General features: G+C 48.1%; 1 protein-coding gene and 1 long non-coding RNA gene across 6 annotated transcripts in view; one reads left to right on the top strand and one right to left on the bottom strand.

Moving 5' to 3' along the window:
• The window catches only part of WEE1 (WEE1 G2 checkpoint kinase), a 28,905-nt gene extending 13,321 nt beyond the window's left edge, over positions 1 to 15,584 (bottom strand). The window contains exons 1-5 of one of the 3 annotated variants that reach the window (XM_002708805.6): positions 14,717 to 15,584; positions 13,219 to 13,424; positions 12,400 to 12,463; positions 11,431 to 11,603; positions 9,187 to 9,308 (exon numbers count right to left, since the gene is read on the bottom strand). In XM_002708805.6, coding sequence (XP_002708851.1) covers positions 9,187 to 9,308; positions 11,431 to 11,603; positions 12,400 to 12,463; positions 13,219 to 13,424; positions 14,717 to 15,295 — 1,144 coding nt within the window. In that variant the 5' untranslated portion in view covers positions 15,296 to 15,584. Of the gene's footprint in view, positions 1 to 9,186; positions 9,309 to 11,430; positions 11,604 to 12,399; positions 12,464 to 13,218; positions 13,425 to 13,594; positions 13,769 to 14,095; positions 14,615 to 14,716 lie in introns of those variants that run through there. The other 2 variants (XM_008266070.5, XM_089328994.1) reach the window with 2 other exon arrangements.
• A 197-nt stretch (positions 15,585 to 15,781) lies between these two features.
• The window catches only part of LOC138849586 (uncharacterized), a 43,269-nt gene continuing 35,779 nt past the window's right edge, over positions 15,782 to 23,271 (top strand). The window contains exons 1-5 of one of the 3 annotated variants that reach the window (XR_011388518.2): positions 15,782 to 16,282; positions 17,935 to 18,098; positions 19,128 to 19,237; positions 20,671 to 20,791; positions 21,344 to 21,471. This is a non-coding gene — a long non-coding RNA (uncharacterized LOC138849586). Of the gene's footprint in view, positions 16,287 to 17,934; positions 18,099 to 19,127; positions 19,238 to 20,670; positions 20,792 to 21,343; positions 21,472 to 23,271 lie in introns of all 3 variants that reach the window. The other 2 variants (XR_011388519.2, XR_016231454.1) reach the window with 2 other exon arrangements.

Here is a 23,271-nt window from a genome sequence, read left to right on the forward strand (position 1 = left end):
GACCTTTCTGTCTCTCTCACTGTCCACCCTGCCTGTCAAAAAAAAAAAAAAAAAAGCTTTGTTTCACCATATCCTTACCAACAGTCCACAAATTTTCAAAGTAAAAACTAGTATTTTAGTACAGCTTTAATTACCCTTATGATCACATAAATCTGGTTTTAAAGAGTTCATGAAATTATACAGTTAACTGATTTAAACTTTCAGAAACTTTGTAAGTTTATATTTTATCTCACACAATGAGAAACTGTTAAAAAAAAAATATGTTTAGGGGCCGGTGCTGTGGCGTAGCAGGTAAAGCCGCTGCCTGCAGGGCCAGCATCTCATAGGGGCGCTAGTTCTAGTCCCAGCTGCTCCTCTTCCGATCTGGCTCTCTGCTATGGCCTGGGAAAGCAGTAGAAGATGGCCCACGTGCTTGGGCCCCTGCACCCACGTGGGAGACCTGGAAGAAGCTCGTGGCTTCGGATAGGCACAGCTCCAGCTGTTGTGGCCAACTGGGGAGTGAATCAGCGGATGGAAGACCTCTCTCTCTCTCTCTGCCTCCCCTCTCTCTGTGTAACTCTGACTTTCAAATAAATAAATAAATCTTTAAAAAAAAAAATCTGTTTTATGGGGCCAGTACTGACACAGCAAGTGAAGTCACTGCCTGCAGTGCTGGCATCCCATATGCACCAGTTCAAGTCCTGACTGCTTCACTTTCAATCCAGCTCCCTGCTGAGTGCCTGGGAAAGCAGCAGAAAATGGCCCAAGTACCTGGGCCCCTGCCACCCACATGGGAGACCTAGAAGCAGCTCTGGCTCCTGGCTTTGGCCTGGTACAACCACAGCAATTTGGGGAATGACCCAGCACATGGAAGATCTCTGTATTTCTCCTACTCTAACTATGCATTTCAAATAAATTAATTAATTTTAAAAATATGTTTAAGGCCGGCACCTTAAAAAAGAGAGAGAGAGAGGTCTTCTATCCATGGGTTCATTCCCCAAATGATCACTATAGCCAGAGCTGAGCTGATCTGAAGCCAGGAGCTTCTTCTGGGTCTCCCACACGGGTGCAGGGATGCAAGGGCTTGGGCCATCTTCTACTGCTTTCCCAGGCCATAGCAGAGAGCTGGATCAGAAGTGAGGCAGCCAGGACTTGAACCGGCGCTCATGTAGGATGCCAGCACTGCAGGTGACGGCTTTCCCTGCTATGCCACAGGTCTATTTTTTTTTTAAAGATTTATTTATTTATTTGAAAGTCAGAGTTACACAGCTAAAGAAGGAGAGGCAGAGAGAGAGGTCTTCCATCACTGGTTCACATCCCATATGGCCGCAATGGCTGGAGCTGCACTGACCCGAAGCCAGGAGCTTCTTTTGGGTCTTCCACGAGCATATAGGGGCCCAAGGACTTGGGCCATCTTCCACTGCTTTCCCAGGCCACACCAGAGAGCTGGGTCGGAAGTGGAGCAGCCAGAACTCGAATCTGCACCCACGTGGGATGCCAGTGCTGCAGACAGTGGCTTTACCCTCTATGCCACAGCCCAGATCCCCCACAGGTCTATTTTTAAAGATTTATATTCTGGCCGGCGCCGCGGCTCACTAGGCTAATCCTCCGCCTTGCGGCGCCGGCACACCGGGTTCTAGTCCCGGTTGGGGGGCCGGATTCTGTCCCGGTTGCCCCTCTTCCAGGCCAGCTTTCTGCTGTGGCCCGGGAGTGCAGTGGAGGATGGCCCAAGTCCTTGGGCCCTGTACCCCATGGGAGACCAGGATAAGTACCTGGCTCCTGCCATCGGATCAGTGTGGTGCGCCAGCCGCAGCGGCCATTGGAGGGTGAACCAACGACAAAGGAAGACCTTTCTCTCTGTCTCTCTCTCTCCCTGTCCACTCTGTCAAAAAAAATAAACAAATAAATAAAAAATAAATAAATAAAAGACTTACATTCTTTAAGTGTTTTACTCTACTTCAAAATATTTTTGAAAGATTATTTTAAAATTTAACTTTATTTCAAGAAGAAGTCTTAGTAATCTGAGGCTAGTCAAACCCAAGCCTTGAAGTTTTCTCAAAATCATCTGAATTACACAACCATGTATTTAGTGGGTTGTTGATATGTGGACAGCTATAAACATTGCTATAGAAAAAGAACAGAGAAGGGGCTGGCACTGTGGCATAGTGGGCAAAGCCATGGCCTTCAGTGCCAGCATCCCCTATGGGTGCCAGTTCGAGTCTCAGCTGCTCCACCTCTGATCCAGCTCTCTGCTACTGTTTAGGAAAGCAGGGGAAGATGGCCCAAGTCCTTGGGGCCCCATACCTGTATGGGAGACCCAGAAGAAGTTTCTGGCTCCTGGCTTCAGACAGGCCCAGCTCTGGCTGTTGTGGCCACTTTGGGGAGTGAATTAGCAGATGGAACACCTCTCTCCCTCTCTCTCTCTCGTTCTCTCGTTCTCTCTGCCTCTCAAGTAAATAAATAAAATCTTTAAAAAAAAATAGAGAAAAGTCTAGCAGGAGATGGTATCTAGCAAATATGAAATAGAGAAAATATCATTGTTAAATTGTTCTAAATTAAATGTGATAACTGAAAAACCAAGGTTAAGAAACACTAAGTCCTCAAGGTTATGAGATGACTACATAAATATTTTGAAGGTATGAATAGAAACATTTCAAGAATTGTGAAACAAACTAGCAGCAATGCTGTGTACTGAATACTTAAAAAGTTCAAGTGTAATGAAATGACAACTTGAGCAGTCAGATTTAAGAAATCTTTCACTTATTTTGTTGTTTTTTAAATATGAAGTTCCTTCATCCACTATTTATCACTTCCTTACATCTAAGCTGTGAGATGGCTGGTCTTGTATAATTTTAACAGAAAAATGAGAACAAACAACAAAAACCTTTGCTATCTCAAGTACTCCCTAAACTCTAAATTCTTCAATACTCAGATTTTTTATATAAAAAAGAGTTCGTTACATATAAAGATTTGGCTATATAATAACAAATGTCTACAAGGATCAAGAATCAGACCACAATTTTGGTAAAGGCTGAACAGAAAAGAGAGAAACACGTTGGCCCTTTGTTGAAAACTGGAAGCTAGGGAGGCCGCAAGCTGATCCCGTAACATGCTTGTTTCCTTTCACTTGGGGGGAAGTAGAGAGAGAGAGGACCAGCTAGGGAACACAAACAGTGTAATTTACTTCATAGAGAATTGCTAGAGGGTTCCAGCAGTAAACTAGGCTGGATATAGTGGGAATGGAGCAGGATTACAGAATGCCTTGAAGAACAGCTGAATTTAGATCTCCCTTCTGTATGTAAACATTCCTTTTTGCCAGCATCAGACACCAGCACTATGCCCACAGACTTCCCAGGTCCCAGTACCAGGAGCCAAATAGATTTCTGTTCATTATAAATTAGCCAGTTTCAGGTATTTGTTATTGAAGCAGGAAAGCACCTAAGGCAAAAAATCTGTACCGGAAATGGTGTTGCTGCTGTGAGAAATCCCTGAAAATGTGGGATTGACTTTGGAACTGGGTAATGCGTAGCGGCTAGAAGAATTTGGATGAACAAGCTAGAACAAGACAAAACTGTCACAAATGGAATGTAGAGGGAAATTTTTCTGAGAGCTCAAAAGGAAACATGAACTGTTGGAAAACTGGCCATGAGTAATTTCTTTAAATTTTATTTACGTATTTAAGTTTGATATTATACACACACACATATTTATGAACACAGTGATACTTCCCTCCTCCCCTCCCTTCCTTCCCCCTATGCTCCAACCCTTCTTCCTCCTCCCTCTCCTATTGTCACTCTTAATTTTTACAAAGATCCATTTTCAGTACACTTTATACTCCTAAGATTAACCCTACACTAAGTAAGGAGTTTAACAAATCGGATAAAGAAAAAAACCACTGTTCCTCATCAGCAGAGACAAGGGCTATAAAAAAATCATCAAATCTCAAAATGTCCATTTTACTCCAAATCATTACATTTTAGATATCCCAGATCAAACACATGATATCTGCATTTTGGGGACTGGCTTATTTCACTAAATATAATGGTTTCTAGTTGCATCCATTTTGTTGCAGCAGAAAGCACTGCAATTTTTTTTTTTTTTTTACAGCTCAGTAGTACCCTATAGTGCATATATACATTTTCTTTATCCAGTCATCAGTTGATGGACATCTGGCTTGATTCCATATCTTAGCTGTTGTGAGTTGAGCTGTTATAAACACCAGGGGTACAGATCACTCTTTCATATGCTGATTTTTTGTGGTTTGGATAAATTCCCAGGAGTGGGATTGCTGGGTCATATGGTAGGTCTGTTTATGAATTTCTAAGGTATCTCCATACTGTCTTCCACAGTGGCTGCACCAGTTTACATTCCCACCAATAGTGGATTAGGGTACCTTTTCCCCCATATCCTTGCTAGTATTTGTTGCTTGTTGATTTCTATGAGAGCAATTCTGATGGCTAGTGATCCTGAGCATTTTTTCAAGTGTCTGTTGGCCATCTCAATTTCTTCTCTTGAAAAATGCCTATTCGTGGGCCGGTGCCGCGGCTCACTAAGTTAATCTTCTGCCTGCGGCTCCAGCATCCCAAATAGGAGGTAGGTTCTAGTCCCGGTTGCTCCTCTTCCAGTCCAGCTCTCTGCTATGGCCCAGTAGGGCAGCGGAGGATGGCCCAAGTGCTTGGGCCCCTGCACCCACATGGGAGACCAGGAAGAAGCACCTGGCTCCTGGCTTTGGATCGGTGCAGCGCTGGCCATAGCGGCCATTTGGGGAGTGAACCAACGGAAGGAAGACCTTTGTTTCTGCCTCTCTCACTGTCTGTAACTCTACCTATCAAATAAAAAAAAAAAAAAAAGAAAAGAAAAAAGAAAAATGCCTATTCAGGGCCATGATCAATTTTTGCAGAAATATGTGTGGTAAAAGCTATTCTGGGGCCTGGCACCGTGGCTCACTTGGCTAATCCTCTGCCTGCGGCGCCAGCATCCCATATGGGCACCGGGTTCTAGTCCCGGTTGCTCCTCTTCCAGTCCAGCTCCCTGCTGTGGCCTGGGAGAGCAGTGGAGGATGGCCCAAGTGCTTGGGCCCCTGCACCCGCATGGGAGACCAAGAAGAGGCACCTGGCTCCTGGCTTCGGATTGGCACAGTGCCGGCCACAGTGGCCATTTGGGGGGTGAGCCAACGGAAGGAAGACCTTTCTCTCTGTCTCTCTCTCTCACTGTAACTCTACCTGTCAAATAAACAAATAAATAATCTTAAAAAAAAAAGCTATTCTGATGAGGGCCAAGATAGAACTGAAGAGCAAGGAATTGGAGTAGGAGCTATCCTTATTATACATTTGCAAAGAATTTGGCAGAACTGTGTCTGTGCCCTAGGGCTTTAAGGAAGACAGAATTTTTTTTTTTTTTTTTTTTTTAATTTTTGACAGGCAGAGTGGACAGTGAGAGAGAGAGACAGAGAGAGAAAGGTCTTCCTTTGCCGTTGGTTCACCCTCCAATGGCCGCTGCTGCAGCCGGCGCACCGCGCTGATCCGATGGCAGGAGCCAGGATCCAGGTGCTTTTCCTGGTCTCCCATGGGGTGCAGGGCCCAAGCACCTGGGCCATCCTCCACTGCACTCCCTGGCCATAGCAGAGAGCTAAGGAAGACAGAATTTAAGAGCGGTAAACTGGGGTATCTAGTGAAGAAATTTCTAAGCACAATATTGAAGGAACTATAATGGCTATTTTCTTTTAAAAAATACCTATGTTTGGGGCCGGTACTGTGGCATTAATAGGTTGTCACTACCTGCAACACTGACATTCCCATATGGCGGTCAGTTCAAGCCCCAGCTGCTCCACTTCCAATTCCACTCCCAGCAGCTGATGGCCTGGGAAAGCAGGGCCAGGTGCTTAGGCCCCTGCATCAATATGGGAGACCCAGAAGCAGCTCCTGGCTCCTGATTGGCCCAGCCCTGGCCGTGACAGCCATCTGGAAAGTCTATCAGAGGATAGAAGGTTCTCTCTAAATTTGCCTTTCAAATAAATAAATAAATGTAAGACAGAGAGACCAAGACATACAGATAGACAGAACTCCCATCTATTGGTTTACTCCTCAGATGCTCATAATAGCCAGAGATGGACCAAGGCAAAACTGGGGGACTGGAACATCAGGTCTTTCACATGGGTGGCAGAAACCGGACTACTTGAGCCATGACTGCTGCCTCCCAGGGTATGCATTAGCAGGAAGATGGATTCAGTAGCCAGAGCTGGGAATCCACTGCAAGGCATTCTGATGGGCATCAATAAATTATTAAGACAGAAGCTATTATTAAAAGGGAGGCAGGGGCTGGCGCAGTGGCGTAGCGGGTAAAGCCACCGCCTGCAGTGCCAGCATTCCATACGGGCGCCGGCTTGAGTCCTGGCTGCTCCACTTCCAATCCAGCTCTCTACCATGGCCCAGGAAAGCAGTACAAGATGGCCCAAATTCTTGGGCCCCTGGCACCCGCGTGAGAAGCTCCTGGCTTCAGACTGGCATAGCTCCAGCCACTGCGGCCAACTGGGGAATGAACCAGAGGATGGAAAACCTCTCTCTCTCTGCCTTTCCTTCTGTGTAACTCTTTCAAATAAATCAATCTTTAAAAAAAAAAAAAAAAAAGGAGGCAGAAGGGACGGCACTGTGGCATATTGGGTAAAGCTGCAGCCTGCAGTTTCATCATCCCATATGGGTGCCAGTTCAAGACCTGGATGCTCCATTTCTGATCCAGCACTCTGCTATGACCTGGGAAAGAAGCAGAAGATGACCCAAGTTTTTGGGTCTCTGCACCCACGTGGGAGATCATGGAATAAGCTCCTGCGGCCAACTGGGGAGTGAACCAGCAGATGGAAGACCTCTCTCTCTGCCTCTCTGTAACTCTGTCTTTCAAATAAATAAATAAGTATATATATATATTTTTTTTTTTAAAAAAAGGGGAGGCAGGGCCAGCGCCATGGCTCACTTGGTTAATCCTCTGCCTGTGGCGCTGGCATCCCATATGGACACCGGGTTCTAGTCCCGGTTGCACCTCTTCCAGTCCAGCTCTCTGCTGTTGCCTGGGAGGTCAGTGGAGGATGGCCCAAGTGCTTGGGTCCCTGTACCAACATGGGAGACCAGGAAGAAATACCTGGCTCCTGGCTTCGGATCGGTGCAGCACCAGCTGTAGCAGCCTTTTGGTGAGTAAACCAACAAAAGGAAGACCTTTCTCTCTCTGTCTATAACTCTGTCAAATAAATTTAAAAAAAAGGGGGGGGGATGGGAGGCAGAGTCAAAGATTTTAGATGTTTGGAGTCTTGCCATGTGAAGAGTGAAAATTATCTTTAGGAGAGCAAAGCAAAAGATGTGGCCAAGAGACCTTTCCCTAGGAGGGTAATACAGAAAAAGTCAGGTGATACTAAACAAGACTGGGGAAAACATCCCAAAGGGATTTTGGAGACTTCTGAAACAAACTAGGATGACCTTAAGGGAAAGATTTCCAAAAAGGTAACTGAGGTCCGGACATTAGTACTTGCTGCCCAGGGCCACCTAGGACTTTGATCCACCAATTCTAGCACAATACCCTCTAGTCACTTAAGCTGTGACTCAAGTGGGCCCGAGTGCCTCTCAAGCACTGCTGGAGATGGCTTCTCAAACTTAAGCCATAAACCTTGGCAGTGTCCAGTGTCCATGTAGTGCTAATTCTGCAGGAATACAGAGTGCAAGAAATGTAGGGGCATGGCTCCCTCCATCTACATTCCAAGGATCACAGACAGGCTGGGTGCCCTGGCAGAGACCTGTAGCAGTGGCAGCACTCCCACCCCAGGCTAAGCCTACTAAACCTGGAGCCCAACCCACAGCCCCAATATGCTCATGATGCAGGACATGCAATAAAAAATTCTCCAGCGTTAAGATTTTGTATTATCTTCCCCGTCAGATTTTGGACTTACTCAGAACCAGTTACCTTTTTCTCCTGGTCTATTCCTCTCTTTCAGAGTGGGACTGTTCTATGCCTGTTCCACCATTGTTATCTTAGAAATAGGTAACTTGAGTTCCTAGGCTCACAAGCAAAGGAAATTTGCCCGAGGATGAACTGTGCTTTGAATCTCCCCTGTATCTGGCTTAGATTAGACTCCGGACTTTGGATTTCTGAGACGATGATGGATTAAGTTAAGACTTTTGGGACTACTAGAATGATATTAACACACAAGTATTTTGCACTGTGAGAAACACATGAATTTTGTGGGCAGGGGGCAGAATGTCATGATTTGAATGTGTAAAGTCATGTGTTGGAAACTTAGTCCCCAATATAGGTGTTAGGAGGCAGGGCTGAAAAAGGGGAAATTAGGTTATTAGGAATCTACCCCCACGAATGGATTAATGTACTTACCATAGTAGTGAGTTTGTTATAAAAGCAAATTCAATCCTCTCTTGTCCTACCACCTGCCACCATGGGATAAAACAGCACAAAGACCACTGTGCTCCTGGCCTTCCCAGCCTCCAGAACCATGAGCCAAATAAAACTTCTGTTCATTATCAATTATCCAGTCTCAGATATTTCTGTTATAGCTACGGCAAACAGATGACAATACACCTTACTGTATGCCTCACACACTATGCTACCTGCTAAGGACACATATGTATGTATGTCCAAGTCATTGTCCTCTAAAGAAGTTCAGTTTAATCTGAGTTATAGACACATAAATAGCATGCAAAGTTCTATTAAGGTATGGGGGAGGGGCACTGGTGCTGTAGCATAGTAGGCAAAGCCTCCATCTGCAACACTGGCATCCTATATGGGCACCAATTCATGTTCTGACTGCTTCTCTTCTGATCCAACTCTCTGCTAGTTACCTGAGAAAGCAGTGGAAGATGGCCCAAGTGCTTGGACCCCTGCACCCGGGTGGGAAACCTGGAAGAAGCTCTTGGCTTCAGGATTTGATCAGCCCAACTCTGGCTATTGCAACCATTTAGGAAGTGAACCAGCAGATGGAAGACCTCTCTATAACTCAATCTCTACAATAAATAAATAAAAAGGTATGTACAGGGCTGCAGAAGAGACTAAGTTTTCAATCTTTAATTGCACTTCAAATTCATGCCATGCCTTTGACCTTGGATTTTTAAGAGAGAAAAGAGAAACAGAGCAATATTTGAAATGGTAATAAATTTTCTTCGGTGTTCATTTTCCCAAGCTCACAAATTGAGAGAGAACTATTACATCACTTACCATTACAATATTCATTCTGTATAAGCATATGATCGTCTTCTGCCCAGGCAGAAAAATATCGAACCACATGAGAGTGTTGGCCAAGTACTGCATGAGCATATACCTCTCTCAAAGCATTCTGCCTACAAGAAAATTGCAATCAATAGAAAAATAAATCATTTTTACTCAAGCCTAAACTGAATTAATTTATCTGCAACTTCGCAAAAACTTGACTTTTCTATTATTATACTAAAAACAGTTTGCTTAAGACACACGGTTAAAACTCATGAGGGTTTCCAAAGGCTTCCATTAAAGAAGACTGTCAAAAAGAAGACATCTTTTTGGCCCTAGGACTCAGCAAAGACTAAATTTTACTGTAGGGGCCAGCACTGTGGCATAGCGGGAAAAGCCGCTGCCTGCAGTGGCAGCATCCCATGTGGGCACCAGTTTGAGACCTGGCTGCTCCACTTTCGATCCAGCTCTGTGCTATGGCCTAGAAAGCAGTGGAAGATGGCCCAAACCCTTGGGCCTCTGCACCCTTAGGCCCCTGCACCTGGAGGAAGATCCTCTCTCCTGGCTCTGGATTGGCACAGCTCCAGCCGTTTCGGCTGATTGGGGAGTAAACCAGCAGATGGAAGACCTCTCTCTCTCTGTGTAATTCTACCTTCAAATAAATAAATCTTAAAAAAAAAATTTCCCGTGAATTCATAGGTGTCAACTAGAAAAAAGGAAATTTAGGGCCGGCGCCGTGGCTCAACAGGCTAATCCTCCGCCTTGCAGCACAGGCACACCAGGTTCTAGTCCCAGTCAGGGCGCCAGACTCTGTCCCGGTTGCCCTCTTCCAGGCCAGCTCTCTGCTGTGGCTCGGGAGTGCAGTGGAGGATGGCCCAAGTCCTTGGGTCATGCACCCCATGGGAGACCAGGAAAAGCACCTGGCTCCTGCCTTCGGATCAGCGTGATACGCCAGCCACAGCGTGCTGGCCACAGCGGCCATTGGGGGGGGGGTGAACCAATGGAAAAGGAAGACCTTTCTCTCTCTCTCTCTCACTGTCCACTCTGCCTGTCAAAAAAAAAAAAAAAAAAAAAAGGAAAGAAAGAAGGAAATTTAAGTTAAGGTCAGCATTGTAGCACAGTGGGTTAAGCTGGTACCTACAGGGCCAGAATCCCATATGGGTGCCAGTTCAAGCCCTGGCTGTTCTAGTTTCAAACTAGCTCCCTGCTAATGCGCCTGGGAATGCAGGGGAACATGGACTAAGTACTTGGGTCCCTGCCACTCGTGTGGTAGAACCGGATGGAGTTCCAGGCTCTAGTCTGGCCCAACTCTGACACTGGAAGCCATTTGGAGAGTGAACAAGCAGATGCAGAATCTCTCTAACTCTACCTTTCAACTAAATTAAAAAACAAAAAACAAAAAACTGGGGGCCGACACCATGTCGTAGCGGGCTAATAAGCCTCCACCTGCAACACCAGCATCCCATATGGGTGCTGCTCCTCTTCCAATCCAGCTCTCTGCCATGGCCTGGGAATGCAGCAGAAGATGGCCCATGTGCTTGAGCCCGTGCACCCGCTTGGAAGACCTGGAAGAAGCTCGTGGTTGCTGGTTTCAGATTGGCCCAGGTTCAGCCATTGCGGCCATTTGAGGAGTAAACCAGAAAGAGGATAGAAAACCTCTCTGTCTTTCCATCTGTCTGTCTTTAGCTCTACTTCTCAAATAAATAAATAAAATCTTTAAAAAAAAAAAAGTTTGTTAGGCTCTAAAATCAAACTACTCACAGTATTCCCCAAATCCAGTAACAACTAATTAACAAAATTAAAGGACTTGAGGGGTGAGGGACTTTTCGCATAGTTGTTAAGATGCCTGCATCCCATATTGGAGTGTTCTGCTCTACTACTCATTATTTTAGTTTCCTGCTAACCTGCATCGTAAGAGATAGCATGTGCTAGCCCAAGTACTTGGGTCCCTGTAATGCACACAGAAATCATTAATTAGTTCCTGACTCCAATGTGGCCTACCCCTGGCTATTGTGGACATTTCTGAGGTGAACAAGTACATGGCAGATCTTTGTCTCTGTCCCTTTCAAATAAAATGAAAATAAATCTTAAAAGTTTTTTTAATGAAAGTTTTTTTTAATTTAAAGGATGTAACTAAATTATTCTAACATCTCAAAAGTTAGGCAAAGTCAGTGGTCAGTGTTCAATTACCGAAAACCTTAATGTATTTAACGACACACCAGACCAAAAAAAGACAAAAGGTTTAGCACATACTCATCAACAGAGCCAGCCAATGGCTTTTTTGATCGCTTAATGGCATAAATGCATCCATCCAGCCTCTTCACACACTTGAACACAGAACCAAATTCTCCAGAGCCAATTTTCTCTAGCTCATGAAATTCTGTTGTATACCGTGACTTCATGTTGCTTTCAGTAATTGTAATCCTCTGTAATAAAAAGCATATCCCTTTACTTAATATATACTAAATTGATCTTCAGTATATAAAGATAATTAAAAATGAATCTTAATGAAGAATGGGATGGGAGAGGGAATAGGTGATGGGATGGTTTGCGGGCGGGAGGGAGGTTATGGGGGGAAAAACCGCTATAATCCAAAAGTTGTACTTTCGAAATTTATATTTATTAAATAAAAGTTTTCTAAAAAATAAAATGAAAAAATAAAAAGCATATCAAATATACATTATAAATATGTAAAAATGACTTTTTGCCATGGTAAAAGGACCATGTGTGAAATTTAGAAATCATTGTAACTATGTTTAATGCTTATTTAACATGTACTTATCATGTATTATTATTATTCAGAGCTATAAAATCAAATTTCCAGATACAGTAAAAGGAAATAGGCCAGCGCCGCGGCTCACTAGGCTAATCCTCCACCTGCAGCGCCGGCACACCGGGTTCTAGTCCTGGTCGGGGCGCCGGATTCTGTCCCGGTTGCCCCTCTTCCAGGCCAGCTCTCTGCTGTGGCCTGGGAAGGCAGTGGAGGATGGCCCAAGTGCTTGGGCCCTGTACCCCATGGGAGACCAGGAGAAGCACCTGGTTCCTGACTTCAGATCAGCGTGGTGCGCCGGCCGCAGCGCACCAGCTGTGGAGGCCATTGGAGGGTGAACCAATGGCAAAGGAAGACCTTTCTCTCTGTCTCTCTCTCTCACTATCCACTCTGCCTGTCAAAAAAAAAAAAAAAAAAAAAAAAAAAAGAAAAGGAAATATAAAACTATTTACTTTAGCAGGTCTTGTTTCATCTTCAAATTCATAATCACTGGCTTCCATGTCTTCACCACAGGAACTGAAAAAATATTATGTAATTTTCCATCACTCTGAACAGATACATCAATTTGAGATCCAAAACTTCATCTGATAAGTGTACAATGAAATCGAATTTTAATGAACAAAAACATAAAAGCATTTAATTCTGTAGTCACCAGATTCAGACAAGCTGAAGAAAATGGCTCAGCTTAGACATGCTCACTTGATGACATATCAAAACTGAAGCCTTTCTAAACTAACGTTCTCTGCTTGCCTCACTTCTGATACCAGATTTCTTGCAAGATATCCAGGTATTTTATTCTTTTCTTTCCCACACTGCTCCTCCTCCAGATAATTCATTAATTTCTATCTTCTAGGGGATAAGTGCTAGTAAAGGAAAAAATTTCAAAGCACAAATATCTATGCTGTTCAACAGAAACTAAATTTTGATAAATATACCAAACCGATCTTGGGTGAGGTGAGGGGCCAGCCATTGTGGCGCAGCAGGTTAAGCCTGTGCTTGCCACGCCAGCATCCGGTATTATCGCCAGTTCAAGTCTCAGCTGCTCTACTTCCAATCCAGCTTCCTGCTAAACGTGCCCCCTATCTGCCTGGGAGACCTGGATGGAGCTCCGGGCTCCTGGTTCTGGCCTGGACCAACCCTACCCTTTGTGGGCATTTAGGGAGTGAACCAAGGATGGACAATATCTCTCCCTGTTACTCTGTCAAAATAAATCAATCTTTAAAAAAAAAAATCTTTGTTGGTTTGGGGAAGCAAATTGTTAAATGACTTACTCATTCCAATACACTCTCTTTCTTCGACGACACGTTCCTGAAGAATGAAGCAACAAGGAATCCGGAGTAAAAGGATTAATATTCACTTGAGGGGTCTGTCGTGTGTCAAATTCCCTTTTTCCTGATTTTTCTGTATCCATGAATAGAGAACCACCCCGGAGTTTAACAGAGCTGGAATCAATTCCTCGAGCTTTGGAGAGCAAACTCTAGGGGAGGAGAAATAAAATTTTTAGGATCTGCACCCTGAACAGCCCTCTCAACCCAATTTTCCACCAGCCTTTCCTGGGGCAGAACGCAAAGCAACACACAGGCCTTTGTTATACTGCAAGCAAAATACACTGGCCACAGAACAAGTCTCAAGCTAGATACTAACTACCTTTTTGGGAAAAGATAACAAAGTGAAATCGGTCTGTAGGCCGAAAAAGAATATTTATGCGGACTAAAACAGTTCATTTTGGTGGCCAAAAGTTAACAAACCAGCCTTTTTTCAACTCATCTAAAAATAGAAGGCAGCCAGAGTCCCACAAAAGCTCCCCTCCCCCCTCTGAATAGGGCTTTGGAAGCCACCTCCGCGGGACTCCGCCCCTCATTCCGCCGCGGGCGAGGCGGCTAATCAGCAGTAAAGCTCCGAAGCGCACGTACTCCTTCAGGTTTATGACTAACGGTACCGCGAAAACAAAACGGACGCTGCAGAAGCTCCCCTTTGCCTACTAACCCCACTGAGGAAGTGTGTTTAAATCTGCTGTGCCCGGACAGCTTTACAGGCGGCGAGCTGCAGGCTCAGCGGCCGCCCGCGAGCAGGTGCGGCACACCTCCTGAAGACACCGGACCCACGGCCGGCGGTGCCCCGCAAACCCCAGGAGACAAACAAGCTTACCCGTCACTCGGGGTCGGGCCAGGGGCGTGCGCGCCGCCAGGAGCCCGCAGACCAGCCTCCACTCCCAGGCCCCTGCAGACCTCAAACTTTCCCCGGCGCGCCACACCACACTAAACCACAAGTGCAGGTTTCCCTTTTTTTTTTTTTTTTTTAACCGAACTCCTTCTGCCCGCGCCGCCCAAATTACAGGCCCCGTGGCTGCGTTTAAAAGGCACCATATGGCTCGGGAGTGTCAGGCGGCCGCGCCAGCACCCAGCCAGCATCCTAGCGAACCACGTTAGCGGGCGGCCCTCGGGCCGGACCCGCTCACGGCAGCCCGGCTCCAGGAGGGGCGGCAAACCCTCGGCCACCTGGACGGCGCCCTTCTGCCCCTTTGTCAGCCGAAGAAGTCCCAGAGCGGGCCCATTGTTCAGTTACATAATCTTAACGGACAACTTCTGGGCAGGGCCCAAACGAGGGGCTGCCAACTTTGGGTGGCGGCGCAGAAGAGCGAGCGGGGGGGTGCGGCCGGGCGGTTATGTAACCGAACCCGGGCCGCGGCGCGCTCGGCCCCGGCGCCGCGGCCTTTTTAAAAGGCTCGGCCGGCCGGCCGGCGCGGGCCCTGGCCGCCGGGCCGCTCACCTTGGGCGTGTGCGGCGTGTCGAAGAGCCGCAGCTTGCGGAAGGTCTTGTGCGGTGGCGTGCCCGGGTGGTCCGGCAGCGGCGAGCAGGGGCCCTCGCTGGCCCTGCGCGACCCGCAGCCCCGCGGCGACGCGTCTCCCGGGCCGCCGCAGCGCACCGGCGAGAACGAGCTGCCCAGGAAGTAGGCGGCCGCCGGCGACTTCACAGGGGACGAGGAGCCGAAGCCCTCCTCCTCCCAGGAGTCGCCCTCGGCGCCGCCGCCGCCCGCCCCGTCCGCGCTCGGGCAAGCGCCGGGCAGCAGCATGTCCACCTCCAGCTCCCCGGGGCTGCCAGGCGCCGGGCCGGGCGAGCGGCGGCGCTCGGGCCCGGGCTCCGCGGGGCTGCGGGCGGACGGCAGCGGCGAGTCGGGCTCCTGGAAGGCCGAGTCCTCCCCAGTGCTGTGGCCGCTACCCTCCTCTTCTTCCTCCTCCTCCTCCTCCTCACAGTCGCTGCACGGCGAGAAGATCAGCTTCTGTCTCAAGCTACAGGCGGCCCCGGCGCGGCGGGGCGGTGGCGGCTGCTGCCGGCTCAGGAAGCTCATCGCGGGCCTGGGGCCGGGGCCGAGGACCGGACAGCCGGGGTCCGCGGAGTCCAGCGCAAGGCCGGCCCAGGGGGCGGGTCCGCCACGTGCGACTGGGCGCGCCCGGGCGCGGAGGCGGCGGCGGCGGCGGCGAGACTGCGTCGCGGCGGGGTGCGGCTCCTGGGCGCTCCGGGCTCGGGGCGGCAGCGATGGTGGTGGCGCGGACTGCCCTGCACAGGCTGCACAGCCTGGACGCCTAGGCAGGGGTCTCCGCAGGTCCAGCGAAAGTTCGGGCTCCGCGGCTTCCCGCGACCGTTAACCACGTGAACGTCCAGCCCACCAATCCCCGCCCAGCTCCGGGTTTGAAAAAAAAAGAGGGCGCGACGTAGCCCGCGGGGGAGGGCCCAGCTACGCGATTTTGGCGCGAACTGTTGGCTCCACCCTCGCTCGGCGCCGCGCCTGGCCTGGGCGGGTCCCGGCGCCGCCCGCCTATGAGGGAGCCCCGGCGGCCGGGGGCCCGACCCGGCCGAACCCGGACACCGCCCGGATGGGGCCGGGCCCCGGAGCCGAGGCGGCCTCCTGGGAGGGGCGAAGGGCGCGGGGCTTTCCCCGACGGAAACGAACGCGGCCTCCTCGCCGCTCCTCGGGCTTCTTGGGGTCCGAAGCAGGGCGGGCGGCCGAGGAGCGTCTCTGAGCCCTTACGAGCCTGGAAAAAGCGGGGACCGCGTGGCTTCGGGCAGTGCCCGCGGCGGCCGTCTCCTGCCCGGTGTCCCCTTGGGGCAGGCCACTGGGCGTTGTGGGCGTGGCTGTGGGCCGTCACGTTCCCTGGTCGAGGTCGGAGCCGCGAATGGTGACTCCGCCTCCGGTCCGTCCCGAGTAGTGCGAGCCGCCGCCGTGGGGAGCCCGCCCGCCGAAGTCTGGCGGCACTGTGGGGGCGGCCTCAGTGCCTCAGTTTCCCCCTGGGGCGGCTGTACGGGAGGCGTGTCGCAGCGAGGTGACCTCCCCCAGGCAGGTAGTCCCCTCCAGTAGACCCAAGGCCGGTCCACCGTAAATAGAAGCAGCAGCAGAGGCGGTCCTAGCAGGAAGCTAGGTGCCCTCCGTGCGTCCGGGGTGTTTATCTTTGTTTGCCAGCACGTGGACAGCTGTTGGCAAAACCACTGGCCCGCTTCGCTGCAGTCTTAAGTTCTAATTGGGGTGGTGGGGGGGACCTCTTCTGGTGCTCTGCGAAAATGTTACTCAGCAAATCCGTTATTGCTCATACAAGTTTCTTCCAATTTTTCTGTTGTAAATAACCCCCTAAAGAGCATTTTTGCATCTCTCTTGTTTGCGGGGATTTTATTTTTTAAGGATACATTCCTGGAGTGGGAATTACTGGGTCATAGGATGTAAGCCCCCAGACAGCGGCAGTGGGTTAGGGCATGCTCATCAGTTGGGTATTTAAGCTTTGTTAATGTGGTTTTGTTGCTCTAATTGCTATTACTGGACAGTTGTCCTGGGTCTAACATTTCCATTTATTTCTGTTGTCTGTTTTTCTTATGGTAATACTTTATGGCTGTTAACACAGTCGTATGTGTTTTCACTTTTCAAAAACTAAATCAATTCAAGCTGAATTTCTAATGAAAATACAGCTTCATGCCTCACACATTCCGTGGGCAGCTTCCTGGTGCACAGCTGAAGATAGTACAGGGTCAACAGCTGTCTCCTTCAAGTGTTTGCTAAGTGATATATACATGTCTTCTTTTGTGTGTTAAACCGAACTTAATTTTAAGCTCTTGGAGGACAAGAATTCTATGCTGGTGCTGGTGCGTTTCAAGGGGCTGCATTCTCTGATCCAGTGGCCCAAGGAGAGGTTTCAGTGCCCTTCCTCCAACACCTCCCCTCCTGTCACTCTTGACGACAAATAGGATTCTTTGATATGGAGAGTTGACATTTTCTCTATATTATGTGAAGTGTCAATACAAAAAAAAAAAAAAAAGAACTTTAGAAACTGCTTTGTATTGATCTGTAACTCGAGGTGTGTGTAAAAACAGTGTGCCTTCTGGGGGAGAGGGGTATTAAAGCTCCCTAGGTGCCTGCCCCAGCTCTCCTGGGGCTCCTAAACCCCTCCTGTATAGAAATTCTGTCCCCGTGGCTAATCCTGTAATCTCGGGTTCCTCCCCCCAGCTCTTTCACAACACCCTGCTGTATTTCCATTTCCTTAAGAGCCTTATATTTATCTCGGTGTTGTTGATTTCTATCACCTAGAAAAATGAGATTCCTGAGGCTAGGGACCTTCTCTATCTTGTTGATTGCAGCATTCTGATAGGGCTTAGTGCTCACTATCATGTGAGCTTGATTAAAGAGCCCTTACTTAAAATATTTTTTGGCTTATTTGCTTCCTTAAATTGTTATGTTTGCAGATTAATTCGCCTATTTAATATTCTGAACAGAAGGTTACAACTCTGTTAAGTTTGTAGAGGTTAGCAGGTATCACACATTTTCTTTCCTTTTTTTTTTTTTCTTCTCTGTGGTCTTTTTCCGCTGCTCTTCCCTCTCATAATAAGAACTGAAGTGGTACACAAGTCCCCTCCTATCCCCTCAGTCCTCAGCCCGCTCCCCCTTCCTAGTGGTAAACAGTCTGAACCCTGGCTTTTGTTTATCAACTCCTACTTTGCACGCAGGTCCCTGTGCAGAACCTTGAGGTAAGTTCCCAAAAAGTGTAGAGAATGGCCATGGGGAAGAAGGAACTGTCACAAAGCTGGAAAGGAGTCTTGGTGCTGGGCTGCCGCCTCTCCCAAGCCCATCTTGGATTCTGGAACTTCCTGCTGCCTTGCACACTGACTGGGTATGCTCTGGCTTTGTTTACTTGTCTGACTGCCCTCCCATCCGGGACTGGAACCAAGTTTTGTTTATCTGTAGAGACCCCATACACGGTGCGTTGGCCTGGGAGAGAGTGCTTAATACACGTTTCAGGAATAATCAAATAAAAATCTAGTGGTCTTTAAAACAAAAGTGCCCAAATGAAGCAGAAACCTGGGCCGTGCATCCCCTGGCTGGGACTGTGGCACGGTGTTATGGTTGAACTGCAGTGATGTCCTAACTGAAATTTCAAGTGACTGCTGATTTTTCAAATTTCACGCTCCTCCAAGTACAGCACACTCTGTCCCCGGAGAGAAGTTACACCCACCTGCCCCAGGATATCTCATTCAGATTTCCAGTTCCTCTCCCCAGCCGGTGTTGTCTCTAACTGGAGTGTTGCTAGGCAACTTTTGCAGAATCCACATGTTTGTGGTAATGTTGTAATAACTGAGTAAAACTCTTGCCTCTAGCTGTTGGGATAACAAACTTAACCTGTTTATCCTCTTTACAAAGACTCATGACTTAGCAAGTAAAAGGCTTTAATTCCACTATTGTCCAGCCATTCACCCTTCCTTAGCAGCAAAACAGGCAAGATTTCTAGCCCTGAAGATGTAAAATTGAAATTGCCGATCACACTGCCAAGTACTTTCAATACAGCACGGGAAAGATGTGCCTGGTCTTCTCAGCCTGAGCCTTGCACTTTTGAACCAAATCCTTTGGAACCAGGAATTTCTCTCAGTGTTGCAGTCTGTAGGAATGTTTCGTAAGACTAAAGATAGATAGACTTTACCCAAAGCTAAATATTTTCTAGTGAATGCTTTTGATTTTGGAGAAACAATCAGTATCTCTAAATTTAGAGCCTACTCTGATACATCTTTAATTAAAAAAAAAAAGTCAAACCCGTTTTTCACTTCCAAAACAAATAATATACTAACAACAAAAGTTGAGCTGTCTTTCTTCATCTTCCGTGTTACCTTTACCTCTCACCTGTGCTTGTTCTCTCCACAAACCTCAGGCTACCTCAGCCCAGCTCTGACTGTCCCCAACTGCCGGCCGGCCCCAGCTTTCCAGATCTCAGGCTAGAATGTGGCAACTCCTGGCCCTGCTCCCTGTGTGACCGCTCAGGTACTGATTGGATTTCTCCACCTCATCACTTGCCCCGATTCCCTCTGAAGCGGTTACTTGACCAGTTCACCACAAGTTCGTCAGCTCACCCTGAGAATACAGGATTGTCGAATCCAAAATGGGATGGTAGTGTTGTTCCTTGCACAGTAGTGTACAATAATGTTGTACGTGTGCTTTTCATTTTTTTATTTTTTTTATTTTTTGACAGGCAGAGTGCACAGTGAGAGAGAGACAGAGAGAAAGGTCTTCCTCTGCCGTTGGTTCACCCTCCAATGGCCGCCGCAGCCGGCACGCTGCGGCTGGCGCACCACGCTGATCCAATGGCAGGAGCCAGGTACTTATCCTGGTCTCCCATGGGATGCAGGGCCCAAGCACTTGAGCCATCCTCCACTGTACTCCCTGGCCACAGCCTGGAAGAGGGGCAGCCAGGACAGAATCCGGTGCCCCGACTGGGACTAGAACCCGGTGTGCTGGCACCACAGGTGGAGGATTAGCCTATTGAGCCGTGGCGCCGGCCTAAAGCAGTGACTTTTGAGAATAATCTATACTTGTGAATAGTTATGCAGTCAGGAAATTCACCGCGTATTTCTTGATGGCCCCCAGACTTGCTTCATATGGATAGACAGTGTATTTGCACAACCAAGATAATTAGAACAGAGAGAGCACTGACGTAATAGAAACTTGAGACGCATAACTGGGGAAAAGTGACCGCTGAGGGCCCCTGCTTTAATGAAATGAGCATTATTTCTCGTTATGCTTAATTGAGCTGTAAAGGCTGCTACTTCCATCCATGCTCCAAGTATTCCTATAGGGGAATTCACAGGCAGATTCCATTATGGCACTTAGCTGCCAGTCCCTCATGTATATGGATTCTGTACAAAAAGCTTGAGGACCTAAGATTCTCATTGGATTTTTAATTGGGATCATCAGCTGGGAGAGCCCACGCTGTTGTACAGGTTGTGTCTGTGTGTGTACAGGACCTCAGCTGTAGCTGGCCTCCTTAGAGAAAGGAGCCCTTGCACCTGTTGCTCCCGCTTATCTCAGCAGCTCTCTGCATGATGCAGGCCCCTCATCTTGAAAGATTTGATGGCGGCTGCAACCATGCTAACTACAAGATCTTTCCCAAGAGAAAATGCTGACCACTGACCTAGATAAGGGAGGAGCTCTCCACCAGAGTAGTTTAAAACTGGGGCCTTCTGAAGCAGGTAGCCCAAAGAGTGTCCTTTGTATTCTGTGGACATGGAGTACTCCCCACCCCCTTTATGGAGGCACAAAGGGCCACTTTTCTCTATATTTGTAAGGCGTTTCAGTAACTGCAAAGGTCATTCCGCAGGAATGCCATAAACGGGGGCTGGTGAGTGCCTCGCAGTGTGCAGGCGCTCGATAAACATGTGGGTAATTGATTAATGGCCTCTCCTCTTGGGCTTGGACAGTCCACAGGAAATGACCTGGATGACCATGAGGGCTGCTGGGTGTGTGCTAGCCACACTGTGATGATTTAAACCAGCTTTGTTCAGCTTGCTGCGGCACAAAAGAAGGCATGACTCTTCAGCAGTGAGTCAAGGGGCCTGCCTCATTAGGGGAGGGAAGGAGATAAGACAGACATCCCATGCTGGGCTTTTGTTAGCAGTGGGGGTGGCTAAGGCTAGGTTTCGATGACTCAGATGACTCAGTGGCCAGTCTGAGTTGGCTCTGAAGTTCTGTAAAGGCCCATGATGAGCTCAGGCCTGAGAGATGAGCTCATCCAGTGGGTGGAGAGCATCCAGTCCTAGGCGACACCATCAGCTGTCTGGTGATGGAGAGATGGCCACAGGAAAAAGATCCCGGTGCTGCAGGCACAAGTCCTCTGTGCCTGGGGTCCTCTGCTGAGCATCCCCTGTGTTTGGGCGGTGCCCTCAGCCTACTCACGGGCCAGGCTGGCCTTGATGAAGTGAGAACAGGAGAGCTGTGCAGCAGGGTGCTTCTGAGGGAGCTGGGAGGGAGCTGGGACAGTGTTGGTGCCTGCTAGGTGGAGTCAGATGCTTCATGCATTTCAGTTAATCTTCATGGGATCTCTTCAAGGCACGTGTGTGTGTGTGTGTGTGTGTGTGTATGTGTATTTTACAGATGACGAGAATGGAACCCAGAGAAGCTAGAACCATGCCTGGATGATACAATCAGCCAGGATTACCGAGACTGTCGCTGAAGTTGTACAATGATACTCCAAAAAGTCCATGGAAAAATGAAATTAAAACGTTAAGTATTTTTCTGGTCTGAAAATTTCTGAGGGGTGGGCGTTGTGGTACCATAGGTTCAGTGGCCACTTGAGACACCTACATTCTAAGTTGAGATACCTGGGATCAAGTCCCGCCTCCAGCCCAGCTTCCTGCAAGTGTGTCTGGGAGGTAGCACATGGCTTGGGTCCCTGCCATCTTTGGGAGACCCAGATGGAGTTCCTGGCTTGTGGCTTCATGCTGGCCCAGCTCTGGCTGTAGCAGGCATTTGGGGAGTAAACTTCCCAGATGGAAGATCTCTCTCTCTTCCCCCTCTTTCTCTGCCTTTCCAATAAGTTAATAAATAATTTTTAAAAATTTTGAAACCTATACATATAAGTGATTTTGAAAAAGATCATGATAAATGCATCTTTTAAAAAATCATGTATGGATTCCCAAAATTTTTTCACCAAAATAATCATATCTGTTAGCTTTGGGATCCGCAAGGAGGGAAGGCCTATACTCCGGGAATGGAGAATCTACCTGTACTTCCGGGGAAGAAAAGTCCTTGTCAAGGTCCCTGCAGGTGCCTAAAGGTCAACCAATGAGGATCAGACCCGCCTCAACCTTTAACTCCCATGCCCTGAATCTATAAAAGGAGCTCTCCCAATCTCTGACACGCGACTTCCCTGGCCCCCTCTCTGTTGCTCTGTTGGGGCCGTGGAACCTCGTCCGGGAGCGGAACCCCAATAAAAGCCTGTGAATTAATTGATTCGTCTGCCTGGGAAGATTTGTTACGCACCGGACACCTTGCAATATCCTTTAAAAAAATTTAAAGATTTATTTATGTATCTGAAAGACAGAGAGGCAGAGGCAGAGAGAGACAGAAATCTTCCATCCACTGGTTCACTCCCCAAATAGCCTCAACGACCAGGACTGGGCCAGACTGAAGTCAAGTCTTCCACATGGGTGCAAGGGCCTAAGCAGGGAGCTGGATCAGAAATGGAGCAACTGGGACTTGAATCATCCCATATAGGATGCCTGTGCTGCAGGTGATGGCTTAACCCACTATGCCACAGTACTGGCCCTTACAATTTTTTTTAAAAAAATTATTTATTTGAGAGGCAGAAACCAGGAATGGACCAGGCCAAAGCTAGGAGCCAGAAACTCAATCCAGGTTTCCCACATGGGTGCCAGTGACCCAACTACCTGAGTCATCAACTGTTACCTTCCAAGATATGCATTAGCAGGAAGCAGGAATCAGAAGCAGGGTTGGGACTTGAATTCAGGTCATCTGATATGAGATGAAGACATCTCAACGGGGGCCTTAACCCCTAGGCCAAATGCCTGCCCCCAGACTTACCTTTTAACTCCATTTCTCACAAACTTTTTGAAGTACTTTTATATTCCTACTGGCTTTGAAATCTGATTCTTCCAGCGGTGGGGTAAGCTGAAGGGCAAGGATTAAGTAAGAGACTTGGTGGAGATAGGGCCGCCATGCACAGCTGGTGGGCCAGTGGACTCAGCCTCTTGAAGTCCAGGGCCCTGTGCCCTGAGAGGAGGGCCCCCAGCCTGATGGTGTCAGCGTGGAAGTGGGGTCTGGACACAGTCCCACATGCATCTTTGCCTTTTTGGTTTCAGCATAAAACCCATATGTCCAAAATCATAGGCTGGTAATATCCTGTGTCAGGGAAGTTAGCGGGAAGTGTATTCTTTTTTTTTTATTATTTTTTTTTATTTTTTTTATTTTTGACAGGCAGAGTGGACAGTGAGAGAGACAGACAGAGAGAGAAAGGTAGAGAGAGAAAGGTCTTCCTTTTGCCGTTGGTTCACCCTCCAATG

Source organism: Oryctolagus cuniculus, chromosome 1 (genome assembly GCF_051225735.1).
Source record: "Oryctolagus cuniculus isolate XC-2025 breed Fujian yellow rabbit chromosome 1, ASM5122573v1, whole genome shotgun sequence".
Classification (NCBI taxonomy): Eukaryota; Metazoa; Chordata; class Mammalia; order Lagomorpha; family Leporidae; genus Oryctolagus; species Oryctolagus cuniculus.